At 44.8% G+C, this 21,750-nt stretch overlaps 1 protein-coding gene across 1 annotated transcript in view; it reads left to right on the forward strand.

Moving 5' to 3' along the window:
* Positions 1-1,027: 1,027 nt before the first annotated feature.
* Positions 1,028-21,750, forward strand: part of LOC145416731 (uncharacterized) — a 57,115-nt gene continuing 36,392 nt past the window's right edge. Inside the window, exon 1 of the mRNA XM_080285659.1 lies at positions 1,028-1,706. Within this exon, the coding sequence (XP_080141785.1) occupies positions 1,028-1,706 (679 nt within the window). The remainder of the gene's footprint in view (positions 1,707-21,750) is intronic.

Raw genomic sequence — 21,750 nt, forward strand, 5'->3', positions numbered from 1 at the left:
AAAAGATATCAAGATTTGGCGGTATTAAGAAAACAATAAAAAAATATATGAAGATTTTGGAATGGAAGAGTAACATCATTTGGCGGAAACAGGGACAAGATACACAGGACTCCATCATACTGACGAGGTTAATTGAACTGAATAAAACAATTTCGCGGGGAGCAAGAACAAGCTAAGCAAGACATCATCTCACCGGAAGATCTAAGAATAAGGTGGTTTGGCCGCTGCAAGGCTGGTAAAATCAAGACATAGCAATAAATGAGTTAAGGAGCTCAGACTAATTAACGAGACCAATTTATTCCAGGTTATATAAAACTGAATAGAGAGCCTAGCAAGAAAAGAATTCGCTATTATCGTACTACGTAGAGGTAGTTGTTTTATGATTGAGCATGGGTAGATTGAGAATATTGCAGTTCTAAACATGGAGAGGGTAAGATTATTCCCCGCTGGCGGCCTCTGGGCATGGAGGCGTTGAGAATACTTATGGTAGAATTTATGGCCCCGCCGTCTGTGCAGGAGTTGAGAATAAGAGAGATTATCACCGTTTATGCAGAGAATATACCCCTGGGAATATCACCGTCTGTAGAAAAGCAACGAATATTTCCCTGAGAGTACGACCGACTACGGCAGAATTGAGAAGATTTATGGAAGAATTTTTTCCCTCACTGTCTACGAAAAGACTGATACTATTTCCCTGAGAGGATATTGTTATCTGTGCAGAAACTGAGAATATTTCCTGGATCATAGCACAGTCTCTGGAAAAGATACGAATATTTCCTCGCGAGAATATTCCCTTCAATGAAGAAAAATATACCCCTGAGAATATTCTCGTGTATGGAGGGAATATACCCCTGAGAATATTACCGTTTGTGGAGAAATTATATCCCTGAGATTTTCCCCGTCTATGAAAAGGCTGAGAATATTGCCGCCTCGCCCCTGAAAATATTACCGTGTCTGGAGAGAATATTCCCGTCTGAGTATCGCCGTCTATGGGAAGGCTGATAATATTGCCGCCTCGCCGCTGATCATGGAGAAGCTGACGGAGTTTGTGTCCAAGTCCTTTGACCCCAGCAAGAGCGCCCTTAGTGTCCAGTACCTAGCCCAGTCCGCAGCACGCCCTGACACTCCGGGGGGCGCCGATCCTGACCCCCCCGCCCCCCAGGACCTCAGAGTCACCGTGCCCCACCCCCCTCCACCCCACCTGACCTTTGACCTACCCCGCTTCCCCCCTGTGCCCTATCCCTTACCCCTGCTCATGAGTCGACCCCCTCCCTTACCCCCCTTGTCCCTCCCCCACCCACCTGCCTCCCCCCGCTCCCCCTCCCCCTCACGCCCCCACGAGGAACCCCCCCATGAGGATGATGAAGATGAGGACGTTGATGTAGAAGCCCCAGATCATGGGGATGGGGCTGCTAACCTTGTCTTATCACGAGGGGAGGGACCCGCTAGCCTTGTCTTATCATCCACCGCCCACACCCACCCACACCCACACGCCCACGACACATCGATAAAAGCTGAGCCGCATGGGTCACCCGGAGACACTAACAGCACTCAAGACGCAGCCAACAACAATAATAATAATAATAATAACAACAACAGCAAGTCTCGGGGCACCCCACCTCCCGCCTCGCCCAGGACACCTACGCTAACTCTGCCTGCCCTGGGGGATGCCCCGCGCTCGCCGCAAGAAACGATGCATCATTCAGGTTAGTAAAAAAAAAAAAAATTAAACCATTACTAGGCTAAAGCCCTTTTTGATAAGGATTCCTTTCGCCGTCAGCTATTTGACTCTGCATACAGAGAGAATAAAAGCATTAGATGATAGAACTCATACACACACACACACACACACACACACACACACACACACACACACACACACACACACACACACACACACACATCAAGGGGCTTAGTATATTGTAATACACCGTAGAATTATAATTTTTTTTCGAAAATCACTGGTTTAACCCTTTCGCTCAGGGGGCACCGTTTTTATTTGTTTTCTGTTTTCCTCCGGACAGTTTTATTCGCCTCTCAGGTTGTTCTTGTACGGGAGGTAGGTCTGGCGATGGCAGGTATATAACAATCATCATCGCAGTTTTATTTTTTCATTCATTTATTTATTTTTTTGGGGGGGAGAACAGTATTAGTTTTCCGCCTTGTACTGCTCACATTGTTGTCACGTGACGTCCACTAACGAGCCATGATTTAAGTCAGCTTCAGAAGGACCACTGGAATTGAATGTATCTGGAACCATCTCCCTTGGTTGTTGTCGTTGTTGTTGTGGCCTCTGGATCGTGTGGACGCGACCCAGTTGAGTGTGGACTGAAGGCGTCTTTCCACTGCCGTCCAGCATCCTCCCTGCGGAAGACATACGGAGAGCTGAGGGACATTTGTAGAACTGATAATCACCTCCTTATGCGGGCGTCCATTCCCAGCACCTCCATCTCCATTTATACCTTGTCGCTTGTGGGGATTCTTTTTAAATCCCCGAAGCAGCAAGGTCCTTCATAAGTTGAGTCAATCCCTTCATATAATCCCTTCCCTCACCCCGCCCTTTTTCATATAGGTCCAGACGAATGTACCTCAGGACAGTTCCCTGGTAATGAAGAGGTGAATGAAGGCAATATTTAAACCTGCCATCTTAAAAATAACAATAAAATAATTGGGTAGGATCGTGAGGGGAGCGCCATAATAAACAAACAGGACGTGTTCGGGGTGAAGGGGGTTGAGTGGACCCCTTGATGATCAGAGTTTCCCTAAGCTGAATAAAATCGTCCGGTGTCAGACAGAATAAAACACTAGATTATCTTGCTGATCATCCAGTGTCATCTCTTTATTCCAGTTATGTATTTGTTTTTAGTTTTATTTTTTTCCTTAATGCTTTTACCAGACGATTTTATTCAGCGTAAAAAAGAACCCTAGTTTTGAAGGGGTTAATGAAGGCCTTTTGTCCAACCCCTCCAGTTCGAAAAGCCGCTCCAAAGCCGAGTAAAATCGTCTGGAGGTAACAAGAATGCCCTTTTGAAAATGCGTTGTGTTTAGTAGTTAAAAAGTCTGCAAGAAAAGAAACTGAAAGGAAAGTGCTTTGTCTTGCGCGCAAAAAAATCCTGCTTATTTTTTTTCTTCATCTCCTAAGTATATTCGTTCATTTCCGTTCACTTCAGGGATCTTACATTTTTCATTTGCCTTTATTTCAGCGACTTTGCCTTTTTTTTTATTTTTTTAACGGATTTGTATTTGTTTTCTGCTTTGGTGGTTTTCGTTATTAATTTCCATTTACTTCAGCGATTTATACAGTTTTCATCATGTATTAGTTCGATTTATTATTATTATTACTTTTATTGTCATCATCATTATTATTATTATTATTATTATTTTCCTGTGTATTAGAAATCTTTATATATTTCCACACAAGTCAACATTTTTTTGTCATTGGTTTTAATTTCGTTTCACTTTCATTTCTTTTTGCTCATACTGGCGATTTTTTTTTCATTACCCTTTTCACTTCGTCTCACCCTTTTCATTGTGCATCCTTTAATTTTGTTCCTCAGTTTGGCGTGTTTTCTGTTTTCTGTTATTTCTAGTGTTCTATTTTTCTGTTTCCATTCTCTCAGATTATTTTATTATTCACGTCTTTCTGGTTTTATCTTTCAGTATCTTCTTCATTTTGGTGATTATTCTTTCTCATTTCAGCCTTGTCATTCAGTTATTCATATCATTGTTAATCTCTCCTACACACCGATTTCTTTCCAGCTTATTCACTCCTTTATTCACTTACATGTACTCGAATTCACTCATTTCCCTCTGTTTGTTTATTTTTTATTATTACTATTATTCTCGTCAACCATCATTTATATCCGTCCCATTCATTTACTCATTTTCTTATAGTTATTCTGATTCATTATATTCCTTCTCATCGTCCACCATTATTTTATTTATTTTTATTTATTATTTTGCATTCATTGACATTGTGCCTATTTCTCCTCCCTCATTTTATTTTTATTGCCTCATTCACTTTGACATTTATTCTTATTTATTTGTCTTATTAATTCCTTGATTCGCTTCCAGCCACCTACCTCTACAGCCATATCTGACTTCATATTATTATTATTATTATCATCATTCACTTGCATCCTTTTCTATATTTATTTATTTCTGTTTGTCTGTGGGTGTTTTTTTTTTTTTTTATTGCACATGTTCGTTTCATTCATTTTTTTTTTTTTTCATTTTCTCATTTGCATAGAAAGTTGTTAACATTTATTGGACTGGGTGGTGGTTGAGTGCTTGGAAAAGTCGTCTGCTTCCCGAAAAAATGCGTTTGATTGTACCCCATACCTCCCTTTCCCCTTCCCTTCCCCTCTCCCTCTCCCCTTCCCTCCCTTTCCCTCTTTTCTCCCTCTCCTCCCTATCCCTCCCTCTCATCACTATTGCATGAGGTTAGCGACCCACGTGACCACAGTCCCCCCCCTTCCGTCCCGTCTCCTGGGTACACATACACATATATCGTATTTATCGATTATTGTCTGTAGGCCGCTCAAATGATGGATATGAAACTAGGATATTTATTTTTCAACTCTATGTCCTGATGATTTTAGAGGTATTTGTGTGATGATATTACTGGGCACACAGATAGACAGGTAGATAGATGGATAAATAGATAAATAGGTAGGGAGGAAGATAGATACCGTACGTAAATCGATGGATAAATAGATAAATAGGTAGGGAGATAGATAGATACAGGTACGTAAATTCTTGTCTGTCTGCTAAAAAAAAAAAATAAATAACTAAAATATGCCTGTTAAATTCAGCTTTTGTCCATATCACCCACGCGATATAACCCAGCCTGTATTATCGGTATGCTTCTTGTTGGTATACCCGATGGTGTAGGTTGGAGGGAAAGTCAGATGTAACCCCCTTAGTATATTCTTGTGTATGCTATATGCGCTAGTGCCAGGAGCCAGGACGTGTGTATGGTTTCGCCCTCCTACGAGTATATATCTCGCTGATCATCATGTTATTGCTGCTGTGTGTGTTTGTAATAGAGCGTTTACATGTTATGCTTTTTTCACCTTGATTTGGCCCAGATTCTCTCTCTCTCTCTCTCTCTCTTGCTATAACTCAGTACTGAAGGTGAAGAGAAGTCTGTTTTTGGCCAGGTTAGAGTAGAAAGAGTATAGTCAATTCTTTTCGGTCTGAAGCTAAAATTATTACGTTTCAGCCATGGATGTCTGTATTTCCCACGCCTTCGTCTCTGTCCTTTAATTTTAACTATCGGTATTTTGCAAGTATCGCCAGATGCGGTATTCTTGTATGAACTTCCTTACCGATTTATTTTGATTAGCACCTTTTCCCTGCCGGTTTATTCAGATTAACGCCTCGTCCTTACCGATTTATTCAGACTAACACCTCGTCCCTACCAATTTATTCTGATTAACACCTCTTTCCCTACCGATTTATTCTGATTAACACCTCATCCTTACCGATTTATTCTGATTAACGCCTCGTCCTTACCGATTTATTCTGATTAACACCTCTTCCTTACTGATTTATTCTGATTAACACCTCTTCCTTATCGATTAATTCTGATTCTGCTTGTTACCGTATTCTTGTGTTTCATTCATGCAAGCTGTGTCCACATTAAATATATAAGGAGCAAAAAGACGGATGTTAATGGGTAGTTTGGAAAATAGATCGTTAAGGAAGAGGTGTTACGGAGCTTTTTTACCCGACAAAAATATCACTAAGCCTTTGCCACTTGGCTCGCCTCACTCTGGTGTTAGTAGAGACGTTAGTAAATTGTTAGTGTTAATGATGGAGTGGAGAGGTATGAGAGAGGGGTGTGTGAGCTGTGAGCAAAGCAGTGAAGTGGCATTGGACAGGACGACATGGAGGCGATTTGTTTGTAGCCACCCTTTACAGGATTGAGGCGTCTGGCAGTAGGTAGATAGAGATAGATAGATGTACCTGGACGTCATTAAGTAGGTCCTCAGGTGCGTCATGATTAAATACACCTGAGCTAATGGCGTGTGTGTGTGTGTGTGTGTGTGTGTGAAAATAGTGGGCGTCATGATAATTTGTAATCAGATGTATAGTATTTGTGAGGATTAATATTGATAATTTTTTTGATGATTACAGTAATGATGATGAGCATATTTTTCTCGCTAAATATTGGAACATGTTAATAACCAGTGATCATAATTACCGTGCCATTGATCTGTGCGTAATTACATGTATCTCTGCCTAATTATATGTATTTATTGGCGATCAGGTGTGGCGATTACGAAATGAGGGAGAATTTGCACATGCCATGACTCAATCTATTTTTTTTGGGGGGGGGGGGGGAATTTTAGTATATTTGTTTTTTCCAGTTTAGTTTTTTTTATTTTAGTATATTTTCCATTTCATTTTTTTTTAAATTTTAGTGTATTTAGTTTTTTTCAGTATTTTTTCCAATTCATTTTTTTTAGTTTTAGTATATTTGGTCTTTTTGCAGTTTAGTTTTTTTTTTTTTTTTGTTAACTTTCGAATAATAATTGGTCTTTTCCTTATAATTTTTTATGTTGCTTCTTTTTCGAATTCATTGAGATTTTTACTTAGTCTCATTTTGTGATTTTTTTTTTTTTTTCGATTTCATGGTGGTGTGTATTCATTTTCTTTGATTTCGGTGTCATCATTCAGAATTATTATTATTATTATTATTTTTTTTTTTTTCGAATCGGGTATATATCGCTTTAATATTTTTCCGTTTCCAATATGATCGTGGAGGGTATATGAGTTTGTTTTTCGTAATCTTAAGAATTATATATACATTTATTTATTTATTTATTTTATTTGTAATTTAATGTATGGTGGTAATTCTGGCGCCATTAATCTTCACCTAATGATTATATTCAGGTGTGATTAGTGGCGTTGTTGTGAAAGGCCTGATAATGTGATGAGGACATTGTGTGTGTGTGTGTGTGTGTGTGTGTGTGTGTGTGTGTGTGTGTGTGTGTCGATTTCAGTCATGTTATTGTGTCATAGTCTGATTTTTTTTTTTCCAGTGGTGTCGCGTTTAACTGCTAATTGGATTTTTCTTCTCGAAATTGTTTATAATGTTTTTTTGTTTTTATTTTTTCGATTTTAGTGCGGTGTTTGTTCCTATTTCAGTTCTATACATTTTTTTCTGCTTGGTGCTTAGTTTGTTTCGATTTCAGCGTGTGTGTGTGTGTGTGTTTTTCACTGTGATGCTGGTAGAGTTGTAATGATTTTTCGCTTAGTTGTATGAAGTGATGGTAATTGTGGTTGCATTGATCTGGACCTGATGATATGTGTTTAGTGGTGGTGAAGTGCCGTGGTTATGAAATGATTGATAATACCCTGGTGCCGTTACTGATACCTGACATTCAGCCTATCATTTATTGCCTTTTTACATATTTAATTTATTTATTTATTTATTTTTTTCGGTCTTTTGATATTTAATTTTTTTTTTTAGTTTCGATTTGATTATGTTTCTTTAAAGTTGCGTTTATCTGTTTTTATATGATGTTTAGTTTTGTCGTTTGTGTACCTATGTATGTATAATGTGGGAGGAGGAGGAAGAAGAGAGGGAGGGGATAGAGGAGGAGGAGAAAGTAGAGGAAGAGAAGGAGATGGAGGAGGAGGAAGAAGAAGAGGAGAAGGAGGAGGAGGAAGAGGAGAAGGAGGTGGAGGAAGAGATGGAGGAGGAGGAAGAAGAGGAGAAGGAGGTGGAGGAGGAGGAAGAAGAAGAGGAGAAGGAGGAGGAGGAAGAAGAAGAGAAGGAGGCGGAGGAGGAGGAAGAAGAAGAGGAGGAGGAGTGACACTAGTAAAAAAGTACAAAAATCAGATCGTTTTCACCTGCGCGTAGATGCCATGTCCTCGTCAGTGATTAATCTCCATCGTAATTTACCTGACTGCCTTCCTAATGAGCCTGTGAAAATCCAGCATCATTGAAACAGTGCAGGGAAATGATGGCTGTAGGTGCTGTTAATTACTTTGTGAGGTGTGTGTGTGTGTGTGTGTGTGTGTGTGTGTGTGTGTGTGTGTGTATGGGGTAACTTCGATGCACCTTAGTTATGTTGAAAGAATGAGTCTCCTTGGTTACTAGTCAAATCCAACCTCCAGACTGACTACCGGTACACGTAATCTTCAGCTGAATTGAAAGAGGTTAGGGATCTTCTTTAGCGCTCTCTCTCTCTCTCTCTCTCTCTCTCTCACACACACACACACACGCGCACACACACACACACACACACACACACACACACACACACACACACACACACACACACACTTCTCCTCCTCCTCCTCCTCCTCACCTATGCTTTCCTCCATCCCTCCACTTCTTCCTCTCACCAGCCTCCGTTCCCCTCATCCTCCTCTCCCTTTTTACATCTTTCATTTCATCACTTTAAATTTCCAGTCTCTTTCCACATTCATCTTTTCACGCTCCCTCCCCCTCCTTTTTTTCTCCCTATCTCTCCATTCCCTCCCCCCCTCCTTTTTTCTTCCCCATCTCTTCACTCCCTCCTTCTTCTCCCCCTCCTTGCTCCCCTTTTTTCCTTATCATCATCATCTCCACTTTCCACTTTACTATCCTTTTCTCCCAGCCGTCTTACACTTCCTCCTTCATCTCTCCATCTTCTTTCCCTCCCCCACACTTTCCCTCCCCGCTTCTTCCCTCCCCCTCCCCCCCTCCTTCACGCATGACACCAGCAATAACGTAACGAGACTCTATTATTGAAATTAAACCCTCACACCCCCACTCCCTCACCCCCCAGCCCTCACCCCCACCACATTACTCCAGACACCGTTCTCCCTTGGGTAACCCCCCCCTCCTTCCCCTTCTCTCCTTTTCCCTCTCTCCTTTCCTTTCTCCCTGTCATCCCCTGCTCTCCTTCCCATTCCTCTCCCTGTCATTCCTCACTCTTCCTTTCTCCTTCCTATTCCTCTCCCTATCACTCCCCCTTTCTCCTTCCCCCTCCTTTCTTATCATTCCCCCTCTCCCTTTCTCCTTCCCCTTCATCTTATCTTCCTCTCCCTGTTTTCTTCCCCTCCTTTCCTTCCTTCCACTCCCCTCGCCCCGCGCCTCTCTGTCTCCCACTCTCCTTACTTCCTGTTTTTTCCTCCTTCCGTCTGTAATCCTTATCTTCCCTCCCCCTGGTCCCTCCTTCCCTTCCCTTATCTTTCTCTCTCCTCTTCTCCTTCCTCCCCGTTTGCTTCTTCTCTCCCTCCCTCTTTCCTTCATCCTTTTCTCCTCTCTTCCTTCCTCTCTTTCTCCCTCCCTCCCTCCCTGTCTTTCTCCTGTACTCCTCTCCCTCTTCGTCTATCCTTTTCCCCTTCCCCCATTACACCTGAGACCCTGCTCCCCTGGGTTCCCCCTCCCCCTCCCCTCTGCCATCCCTAGACCCTCTTTCCCCTCCCCCTGTTTGATCACTCCCCTACCTCTCTGTTTCCTTTTCTCCTTTAAGACTCTCCCGCCCCCTTTCTTCCCCCTCTTCATTTCTCCTTCTCCCCCGTCTTCCCTCCTCCCTCCCTTCCTCTCCTTCATTCCCTCTCCTTCCCCTTCTCACTCTTTTTCGCTTCACGACGTCTGTGTTTACCTTTTTCCACTCCTTATAATGCCCCCTTCCCGACCTTTGTTTTCTCCCCCCTCCCTTCCCCCTCTTCCGTCTTCGTCCCCTACCTCCTTTTATTCGGCCACTCTTCCTCATCTTTACATAAACACACACACGCCAGAGTCCGTGACCTTGTAAATAAATGTGTGTGTGTGTGTGTGTGTGTGAGAGAGAGAGAGAGAGAGAGAGAGAGTTCAGAGGAGGGGAAGGGAGAGAGAGGAAGAGGAGCAAAGAGGCAAGGGAGGAGGGATATTGTCCTAGATGTTAACCCTACCCCTGGAATCAGTAAAATCTGGCTTCAGTATATAAACCTAGTCTGTGTAAACCTCTTCCCCTTAAAACCCACTTCCCCCTCACCCCTTTCAGCGAGGGGAGAAGGTGTGAGGGGAAGGGAGGAGCGGAGGAGATGTGAGGGGAAGGGAGGAGCGGAGGACATGTGAGGGGAAGGGAGGAGCGGAGGAGATGTGAGGGGAAGTGGGGAGCGGAGGAGATGCGAGGGGAAGGGAGGAGCGGAGGAGATGTGAGGGGAAGGGAGGAGCGGAGGAGATGTGAGGGGAAGGGAGGAGCGGAGGACATGTGAGGGGAAGGGAGGAGCGGAGGAGATGCGAGGGGAAGGGAGGAGCGGAGGAGATGTGAGGGGAAGGGAGGAGCGGAGGAGATGTGAGGGGAAGGGAGGAGCGGAGGAGATGTGAGGGGAAGGGAGGAGCGGAGGAGATGCGAGGGGAAGGGAGGAGCGGAGGAGATGCGAGGGGAAGGGAGGAGCGGAGGTATGAGGGGAAGAGAGGCACTGTTATATTTCTTCGTCCTGTATTATCTTCCTTCCCTTGTCCTTATTTAAATCTCTAGTCTATATAAACCTCTGCCTCTTAAAACCAATTTCTATGTATATAAACTTGACTCCTATCCCATGCCCGAAAATGAGGAGGGAGGGAGGACAGGAGAAAGGAGATATATGAGGAGAGAGGGGATACATAAGGGATGAGAGGCTAGGTGGGGTGGAAGGGAGAGGTGATGTGAGGGGTGATAGGTGAGAAATAAGGTATAAAGGTGTGTTGGTAAAGGTGGTGGTGGTGGTTTGTTTATGGTTGGGTTGAGTGGCAGATAACAGATTAGGTATAAGGGTATATAGATTAGGGTGGTGGTGGTATTTGGGAAAGAGATAAGATAAGGTATTAGTGTGTATTGTTAAGGGCGATGGTGGTATTTGGGTGAGAGATAAGAAATAAGATAAGGTATAAGGTGGTATTGATAAGGGTGGTGGTATTTGTTTATGGTTGGGTTGGGTGCATCAGTAAAATCAGGTGTTTCGCGCACGTAAATCAAACTGGATCCAATTACCTCCCTGAACGGCACCCCGGGGACCCGCCAGCCCTCACCCCACGCCATCCTTCACCCCTGCCTAGCCCCGTGCCTCACCCTGCTGCCTCTCTCGCTCGCTTCTGCCTCGCTCAGTCCTGCCTACCTCCTTGCTTGTCTCACTACTGTCCGTCTCCCTGCCTGCCTAACTCCACGCCATCCTTCACCCCTGCCTAACCTCACTCCCTGCCTGCCTTGCTCAGTCCTGCCTCATTCATGACTTCCCTCTCTTTTAGGCTTTATCCCATTCTGCCTCACCTCCCTGTCTCAGCCTTGCTTTCTTTTGCTCCGCGCGATGCTGCCTGTCGTCTGTCTCCCTGTAGGCCCTGCTGTTTCACCCCACTCACCCTTCATCCCTGCCTAGCTCGCTTCTGCCTCACTCAATCCTGCCTCTCCCCTTTCTCGGCTATGTCTCGTCTCCTCCGCCTCTCACCCCCAGTTCCTGCCTCACCTGACGCCATTCTTCTCTCTCTCTCTCTCTCTCTCTCTCTCTCTCTCGTTTTGGTTCTGTTTCCTGCTTCACCCCCTCTCCGCCCTGCCTTAACCCACCCCCACTCTGTCCTTCACCCCTGCCTCACCCGCCTCCCTTTCTGCCTCACCGTTATCTCGCTCCTGGCTTGCCTCTTATGCCTCCCTGCCTCCGCCTAGGCCATCATCCACCCCTGCCGCACCTCACTCCCTCCCCTGCCTCACTCGCCCACTCGGTTCTGTCTCGCTCATGTGGTTTCTATTTTCCTGCCTTACCTTCTTCTCTACCTGCCTCTCTCGCTCCTGGCTTTCTCTGCCTCTCTGTGCCTTCCTGCCTCCGCCTAGGCCATCATCCACCCCTGCCGCACCTCACTCCCTCCCCTGCCTCACTCGCCCACTCGGTTCTGTCTCGCTCATGTGGTTTCTATTTTCCTGCCTTACCTTCTTCTCTACCTGCCTCTCTCGCTCCTGGCTTTCTCTGCCTGTCTGTGCCTTCCTGCCTCCGCCTAGGCCATCATCCACCCCTGCCGCACCTCACTCCCTCCCCTGCCTCACTCGCCCACTCGGTTCTGTCTCGCTCATGTGGTTTCTATTTTCCTGCCTTACCTTCTTCTCTACCTGCCTCTCTCGCTCCTGGCTTTCTCTGCCTCTCTGTGCCTTCCTCCTTCCCACCCCTGCTGTTTAACCCCAGTCCTGCCTACCCTCTCTACCTCACTGGCTCCTGTCTCGTCCGATGCTGTGTTTCTGCCTCGGTCTTTTTCCTGCATTAATCCTGCCTCACACACCGCCACCCCTCGCCTTATCTCCGCCTTCCTACCTTCCCTGCCTCCCTCACTGTCTCTCTACTTCTCTCCCTGCCCGCCTCATGGTCCTTCCTCTCGCTCCTTCCTATTTCCCTTCTGTCTTCCTGCTTTCCTGCCTGACTTATTCCTGATTCACCCGCCTCCCTTCCTGCCACACTTCTGCCTTTCCTGCCTTACCCTCCTCAGTCTTCCTCATCTATTCCTTACACATTACTGCCTTATCCATTTTCCTGCCTTATCCCTGCCTCTCATTCCTTACCGTCCTCCTCAGTCTTCCTCATCTCTGCCTTACCCTTCTCACCCTGCCTCGCTGTCTTGCCTGCTTCTGCCTCCCTGCGTGCCTGCTTGCCTCACTTCCGCTCGATTACGTTATCCCTCCAGCGTCCCTCACCCTATACCTCCCCTCTACCCCTCTCCCGCTTCTTCCTTCCTCTCTTCTCTCACTCTTCCCTCCTCTCTTTCTCCTCTCTCTCTCTCGTCCTTCCCCTCTCTCTCCTATCCCTCTTCCTCCCTCCCCCCTCCTTTCCCCATCCCTCCACCTTCTCCCTCTTCTCTCCGTCCCTCCTCCCTCGTACCTCTCCTCTGCCTCTTGCATCCATCAGTCTTCTCTTCCTGCTTGCCTCTCTCCGTTCATCATCTTTCCTACTTACCTACATAACTTTCCTACTTACCTGCCTACCTGCTTACCTCCCTACTTACCGACCTGACTGCCTACCTACTCATTTACCAATCTCCCCATCTCCCAACTTACCTACCTGTCTGCCTGCCAACCTCCATACTTACCTATACCTGCCTACCACCTTACTTATACCTACGTGTACTTACCTACCTACCCACCCATCTCTGTGCCTATCCATTTGTCTACCTGTCTACATACCCCCCAGCCTGTCCACATAACTGCCTACCATCCTACCCCATTCCATCATTTCACCTCCCTACCTCACCCACCTCTCGTCTTACCCCCCTCCTTGCCTGCCTTTCTACCTCCCTTGATTCTCTGCCTCCCTACGTACCTACATCCTGTGCCATCCTCCCTACCTCCCTCCCTGGAGTCCGCCTGCCACTCGATCATGCCTCATTGCCTCTCTCTCTCTCTCTCTCTCTCTCTCTCTCTCTCTCTCTCTCTCTCTCTCTCTCTCTCTCTGATCGATACATTCTTCTAGTAGCTCATTTCCTTCCCTCTACTACCTTCATTTTTTTCCATCATTCTACTGTCCATTCTTTTCCATCGCTTTTCTTCTTTCCTTCCATCTTCCTTTCTTTCCATACTTCTTCCATGTCTTCTTTCATTCGTTTATACTCTTGATGCTTCCTTCTTTCCGTTTCCTCCCTCTCTTCCTGGACTTTTATTTTTCCCCTCTTTTTTCCTTCCTTCCCTCCATTCTCTCTCTCTCTCTCTCTCTCTCTCTCTCTCTCTCTCACACACCCTTGATTGGAGATTTGATATTACGGTAAACGGGTCTATTTTGTGTATGTATTGTTTTGTTTCTTTGTCTTTGTTTTCTTTCTTCATTTTTTTTTCGTTGTCCATTATTTCTGTATTTATTTCCATTGTTATTGTTTCTTGGGTTTTTGTGTTTGTCTGTTGGTCATATGTTTTTTCTCGCAGTGATGTATCTGATAATTCTCTTACGTTCGTCATTTGTCTTTCGTTATTTTCTGGACCTTACGCTACTCCTTCCGTTGGTGGGAAACGAGGTCACGATAATGATGATGATGATAATGTACAGGTATCAGTAACAAAGAACATCGTCATCATCATTATTATTATCATCATTATCATCGTCATCATCATTATTATTATCATCATCATTATCATCATCGTCACCAACAACTGCTGTCAATCTCGCCTTCATCACCAACTTTCCTACACCATTTTGCCTCCCCCTCTCCTCCCCCTTCTAATCTCTCCCTCCCCTCTCCCCCCTCCCCCTCCTCCCCACAGGCCGTAGCGCGTCCAGATTAACCAATGAGAGCGAGGGTTTGATTATAGGTCTCTCTCTCTCTCTCTCTCTCTCTCTCTCTCTCTCTCTCTCTCTCTCTCACACACACACACACACACACACACACACACACACACACGCCATCAAATTACCCTGACTCCCCCACCATTTTTCAGGTAAGATCTGTCGTGTAATAATCACCTGTGCCAGTTACTTCATTTTGCCTGCCTCTCTCACTGTAATTGGCGGGGGAATTGTTGTTGTTGAATGTGCTCCTGTTGTCTTGATTGTGTTGATTGTTTTTGAGGGTGTTGCAGGGAAGGGTGAGGTGTGTGTGTGTGTGGGGGGGGGGAGAGAGTGGATGAGGTGTTGTGTTAGGATGATATCATGATGTATGTAATGATGATGATGATAAAGTTTGGCGCTGTGGTCGGATTTGTCGCAGTTTTGACGATCGTATTAATCTGGGTTCGATCCGGCCGTGGGGTGGACATTTAAGTACATGCAGTAACCTGTTCCTACATATACGTTCTCCCATGTACACACACGTTGATGTATTGAGACCCTCCTCCCCCGTCCCTGAGCGTGAAGGATGAGTAAGGAGCGAGTCACTTCACCTGTGGCTAAGTTGTTTTCGTGGGTCCTGCTATCAGATGACCCAAGACCCAGCAAAACAGGACTGGAACGTGTTTAGTTGGCCTTCCCGTCCATATCAGCTGTTATACTCGCTGCACATGATGGTGATGACGATGGTGGTGGTGGTGGTGGTGGTGATGGTGATTTTTTATGTTGCAAATTGATGAACAGTTCTAAGTCCAGCAGTAGTCCTAATTAGTACCCCCCACCCCTCTCCACTGTTTATTATCGTCACCCCCTCCATCATTCTTTCCCTTCCGCCTTCGCTCATCCCCATTTTTGCCCTCCCTCTACTCAGATAATCCGTTCCCACCTCATTATCACCGCCCTAATAACCCTCATTAAGTCTTATTATTAACGGCGTGTCCACTCGTTAGAATAGAGAAGTTACCCATGTTTTTGTCCTGCCTTTCCCGTTTTCTTTATCTTCTTGATTTTCGCTCACTACTGCTTTATTAATATCGTTTTTCTTGCAATGTTCCTTTTTGCCTTTCCTTTTCGCCTTCTACTTCCTTTTCCTATAGTCTTTTCTTCCTTTTTCTTTAGTCTTCCTTCGCTCGCTTGCTTCCTTTGTGTCTATACCTCCTCTCTCCTTCCTTCCTTCATTTCTCTTCCTCTTTCCCTCCTTCTGTTTTAAGCTTCCCCCTCTCTTCCCTAGTTTCTCTCTCTCTCTCTCTCTCTCTCTCTCTCTCTCTCTCTCTCTCTCTCTCTCTCTCTCTCTCTCTCTCTCTCTCTCTCTCTCTCTCTCTCTCTCTCTCTCTCTCTCTCTCTCTCTCTCTCATTTTCCATTCTTTCTCCCTAGTTGTCACCTGTATCCATCTCTCAAGCTACATCACACACACACACACACACACACACACACACACACACACACACAGCGACAAACAAATTAGGCACACTAGGGCAAACAGAGTGCCAGGCGTAACCAAATAAACAAACACATGCACACACACTGGTCCCTCATAAAACACCGCTTGTCAACTGCCCCGGCTCGTTCTGGTGTTTGGTGGATGGAATAATCGCGTGAGAGAGAGAGAGAGAGAGTTATTTTTATTCATAGAAAGGGCGAGTATCTCCGTGTGTGTGTGTGTGTGTGTGTGTTTGTGTGTGTGTGTGTATGTTCATGTCACCCTACCCTCCTTTTTTTTCCTGTCTTTCTTCTCACCTGTCTCTCCCTCTTTCATTACTTTCCCTCTCTCCATTCTTTTTCTTCTTTCACCTTGCGTCCTTTACCTATGTGTCTTCTATCCTCTCCTTCCTAATTCGTTTCTTCCTCTTCATACTTTCTTTTTTCCATTCCCACCTCCTTCCATCCTTCCTTCTTTTATATTCTCCTTTTGACTTTCTTCTTTCCCATGTGCTTTCTTTCCACTATATCTTCCTTCATGTCATTTCTTAGACTTTTTCTTTCATGTAGCTGTCCTTCCTGCTTTCTGCCTTCCATCCTCCCCCCCTTTTTTTTCCCATCCTTTTGTTTGTCGTTCACTCACTCCTTCGTCAGTTTCCCTCTGTATTTCTCTGACTGCTTCCTTCCTTCATTCGCTACCTCTTGCAGCCTCCCTCGCTTCTCTCCCCCCATCCCAGCCATTCCTACTGTTTGTCTCTTGCTTCCCTGCCTTTTCTCTTTGATGTATATTTCTATAGCCTTATATTTATTCCCGCCTCTCATGCATTCCTTCCAATCTACCTGTCATTTTATTTTCATCCTCCATGTTCATATTTTCCACTCTTTCTTTCCCTTCTTTTCCTGTATGTTCCTTGAGTTTTATCCTTCCCTCTCTCATTTCCCCACCCTTCCCTCCAGCTCCTTCCTTCCATTATTCTTTCCAAGTTTCCTTACCATCCTTCCGTCTTTTAAAACAAATCTTCCCATGCATACACATCTCCTTCCTTCTTCCTTCCCCTGCTTCCTTCACTCTCTCCCTCTCCTTCTCTCCTTCAGTCATTCATTCCCTCCCTCCCTCCAGTCTTTCCTTCAATCACTCTCTTGATCTGGTTCTGTGCATCTTTCCTCCCTTCCTCTTAATTTTTCCTTTTCTTCCCCTCCATTTTTCCGCTCCCTCCCTCCCTCCATCACCGTCTTCCCTCCCTCCATCACCTCCCTTCTCCCTAATTCCCCTCCAAGCCAGTCCCCAGGGTGAGATGTATTGCAGGATATCGATCGGGTGCATTTTGTGATTGTTAGCCAGGTGTGGGATGCGACACTTTACAGGGATTATTATTTTTTTTTTTTTTAGCACCCCCTCTCATCATCCAGTCATCCCATTTTCTTTCCTGTTGTTTAGTCGTACTTTTTTTCATTGTGTGTGTGTGTGTGTGTGTGTATCATTTTCTCTCCTTCTTTCTTCGTATCATACCTTTTTTCCCCTCCTCTTCTCTCCATTTTTCTCCTATCGACCTAGTTCATTTCGTGATTGTTTGGCAGGTGTGGGATGTGACACGTTATGCGGATTAGGCATCCCCCCCCCTCTCTCTCTCTCTCTCTCTCTCTCTACCTACCTACCTACCTATCTTTCGATCTATATTATTTCATCTTCACTTCTTTCTCAGTCCTCCCCTCCTCCTCCTCCTCTCTCTTTTAATTTTCTCTTTCCTTATTTTAGTTCCCCCCTCCCTTTTTCTGTACACTGCCTCCTTCCCTCTGTTCTTTCCTTCCCTTCCCATCGTTTCTTCCTCCTTTTATCTTCTTTCTTCCTCCCCCACCTTTCCTTCCAGCCTCTCCACTTTCCCTGTATGAGAGAGAGTTGAAGGAGGGAGGGAGAGTTGCCAAGAATGTAGGTGGAATTTTGCCAACATGTTTGTGTATCTCTCTCTCTCTCTCTCTCTCTCTCTCTCTCTCTCTCTCTCTCTCTCTCTCTCCTTTCAACCTCCTTCACCTGTTTTATGTTTATTTGTTCACTTTTCCTCTCCTGTCTTCCTCTTCTCTTGTCTCTTCTCACTTTCTTCTTTTCTACCTCCTCCTCCCAGCGTTTATCTTTCTCCTTTACAGTCATGTCCCTCCTCCCTCCATCTTCATCTCCTGCTATTCCCATCTATCCTCTCCTCTCCTTCCCTCCTCTCTCCTCCCTTCCTCACTTCTCCTTTCCCGTCCGCCTCTTCTCTCTTCTGTACTCCTATTTCTCTCCTGTCATCTTTCTCCTCCTCACTCCTCTCCTTCCCCTCTTTCTATCCCCTCTGGCTATCCTCGTCCATTCTCTGCTTCTTTCTTCCTCTCCCTCCGTCGCTTTCTCTCACTCTCACACTCTCTTCCCTCTCCCTTCTCTCTCATTTTTACCTCTTTCTCTCTCCTTCCCCTTTCTGCCAATTCTTGTTCATATTTTTTCTGTTCTTCCATTTCTGTATATCGGAGCCTTCTTCTCTCTCTCTCTCTCTCTCTCTCTCTCTCTCTCTCTCTCAGTCATCTAATCGCATATAAATGTATGTATATACTCATATAATATATATTTGTACATAATATGCGAATATATATATATATATATATATATATATATATATATATATATATATATATATATATATATATAGTCCAGTCAGCCCGCTCACTTCCCTCTCATATCCCACACATTCCTCTTACCTGTCAATTCCCCATTCAGTTCTAGCATCAGTCCAATCTCTCATCACAACTCATTTCCTCCCTCTATTCTCTCACATCTCCACCCTGTTTTCTCTCATCTCCTCCTCCTTTTCTCTCAACTATCCTCCTCCTCCTTTTCTCTCACATCTTCGGGACTACCGCCCAGTCACTTCCCTCACATCACCTACACTCTCCATTCTCACCTGCCAGCTACTCTCAGATACCTTTTGAATCCCATCACACTAGTCAGATTGCTTTAAACACTCCATCCCACCACTCACCAACACAATCCCTCTCCCATCTCACGCACTTCTGTACACTCACTTACCTCTCACTTTCCCACTTGCTTTCATCTCTTGGTTTTGCTATTCGCCCTTGCAGATATCCCACCTTTTTCACTCTTTCACCTCCAGTTTCTCACTCATTTCTCACACTTTCTCCTCACCTGTCATCTTTGTCTTTCAGTTCATTAAGTATCAGTCGGAAATATCATGTCACTTTTCAGACTACTCAACCATGCACTCTTTCCCTCTCCACTTTATTCTTGTCTCCCACTCATCCCTCTCAGGCATAAAGCACAGGAAGACAGGCAAACACACACACACACACACACACACACACACACACACACACACACACACACACACACACACACACACACACACACACACACACACCTCTCGCCCCCACTTGCAAAGGCATTAATTTGGCTCAATTACCGAGATGAACTGGTTTAGGCGATTGTCAATAAAGTCCTCCGCGCCAGACCCCCCCAGACGTTTTTATTTGACACCACTTCGCTCAATTTGCCAAATGGGACGTAATGCCTCCCAAGAGAGTCCACCGGGAGAGGGGAGAGTGTGAGCCAGAGTTGTAGGGTGAGGGTGGAGTGAGAGGAGAGTTGTAGGCAGGGTGAAAGCTGGGAGAGTAAGGGAAAGTTAGGGGTGTAAATAGAGAGAGGTAGGGATGTAGGGTGTGAGGGTGAAAGGATGAGGTATAGAGAGCGTAAAGGAGTAAGGGTTTATTATATATATATATATATATATATATATATATATATGTAGAGAGAGAGGGAGAGAGAGAGAGAGAGAGAGAGAGAGAGGGGGGGGTGAGGGTTGAGGTGACAAGGAAAGGTAGAAAGTGAGGGAAGAATAGGAAGTGTAGGGAGAAAGAAGAGTAAGGGCAGTAGGGATGTGTATATTATAGAGTGACGGATGAAGCGAGAGGTGTATGTGTGTGTGTGTGTCAGAGAGGTGTGGGGGGGGGGGGATCACAGGCAAAGCAAGGAGAGAGGGAGAGTGCACAGGAGCACATAGGCAATACAGGTAATGGAGGTCCAATGGCGTATAATGAGGGAATTTGATGAGCTCAAACTAATTACGCTAAACATCTTGCCTACCTGTTTGAGAAGCGATTATAAGAAAGAACGGCTTTTATATCCGCCTTACACTCCAAGTAGCGTGACAGCTGGCAGGAAACTGACAGAAAAACACCATAATTACTGAAAAAATTCATATGGAAATAATTATTCGAATAGATGAAGAAAAAATACTGCTGTCTTTTATAATTCTCTCTCTCTCTCTCTCTCTCTCTCTCTCTCTCTCTTTGTCAGTATCTTCTCTGTATATTTGTATCAAATTATTGTCATATACTTTTTTTCTGTCTTATCTGTATGTCTGAAGCACAAAACCAATTACCTTAATACAACCATAATCATTCTTATAGTTTGTGTACTCGTCGAACACACACACACACACACACACACACACACACACACACACACACACACACACACACACATCTAGTCTGTAAATGGTTATCTAATCGAATTGTAAATGTATCTATATATTTAGTACTAACGACTGCTTCTGGGAGCTTATTTTAGGGCTGGGGGAGGGGGAGGGAAGAGAGGAGTGGATAGAGAGGGGGGGAGGAGAGGAGGGACGGGAATGGGTTGTACATAAGGAAGGGGGAGGGGGTGGTAGTGGGGGAGGGAGGAGGTAAGTTGGTGGGGCAAGGGAGAGGGGACGAGTGGGAGAGAAGACAGGAGAGGGGATGTATAGAAAGAAGATGGTGGGGGAGAGGGGGAGAGAAGTAGGTGGGTTAGTGGGGGGAGAAAGAAGTAGTGGAGAGGAGGGGGGGAGTAGGTGTGGGGAGTTGGAGAGGAAGAGGGGGAGGAAAGGAGGTTGAGGGATGAGAGAAAAGAGGGAAAACTGGTGGACAAAGAGTTGCTGGCTTAAAAAAAGAGAGAGAGAATCGCTGTAAGAATCACCATGTTAGTCGTGATAATGGTGATTGAAAATTAAGAATAAAATTATCTGAGCACATTTCCTGAATTTCCGAAGTAAAGACACGTCATCCCTTCATTAAATATATTACAGACGGAATTTACAGGTATTAGGTTACGTCTTTGTATTAGAGCTTAGTAAAATGAGTATCTGTTAAGAAGGACCTGATTAATCTTTAAGGGACGTTTTGAAGTGTTATTCTTGTTTCGGTAAGACGGTTTTATTCAGCTTAGATATGGGTTTCCTTCCCTTTGAGAGAACTCTTTACCGGGTTGATAATAATACCGTAGTTACTTTAATAGATTGTAATGCCAAACACTAGAAAACCACATTCCCCTGAGAAAGAACCCTGTCCGACGAAAGGTTGACTGGAAGTGTATCACATCAGAAATATTAACAGCAAAAGCTCATTCTTATCTGAATTCCATTATATAAGCAGAAAGTTGATGCTTGTTAATGTGGATTTATTGTATATCGAAAGAAAAAAATCTTTAAAATCTTATCAGCAAATTAATACTTGTTACTGTCGTCTTATATGTTATTGTACAAAAAGGTAATATCGTCTACTTTTGCAATATATGAAGAAAAATATGATCGACTTGAATATTCCATTATATAAGCAGACAATTAATACGAGATAGTATCGACTTATTTTCCATTATATAAAGTGTTTATTTAATTAGAGGGTGCGTGCTAATAGCGGGCTTAATCTTAATGTTAGGAGTGTTATTAGCACGGCGAGGCTGGCCGGGGTAAGAGTGCTAATGAGAGCAATTAGCGCTAACAGGTAATATGCCCCGCTCCTGGCCTTGCTACAGAGCGAGGGTGGGGAGGGAGAGGAGTTAGGGCAAGGAGGAGGGAAGAGGGATGCGAGGAGCAAAATTGTGAAGGGAAGAAGGAAACAGGAAGGAGGCGAAAGGAAAGGCAGGGAAAGGCGAAAGGAACAGGAGCCTTCAAAGACTTGTTTTTCTAGTTTCTTATCTCTCTCCTTCGCTTATCCATCTCTGTTATAGTCAGTCACCCTCTCTCCATTTCTTTCCTCCCAGCTTCTTCTGTTTC

This window comes from Coenobita brevimanus, chromosome 107 (genome assembly GCF_032717465.1).
Source record: "Coenobita brevimanus isolate Jiangsu-jjx chromosome 107, ASM3271746v2, whole genome shotgun sequence".
NCBI lineage: Eukaryota > Metazoa > Arthropoda > Malacostraca > Decapoda > Coenobitidae > Coenobita > Coenobita brevimanus.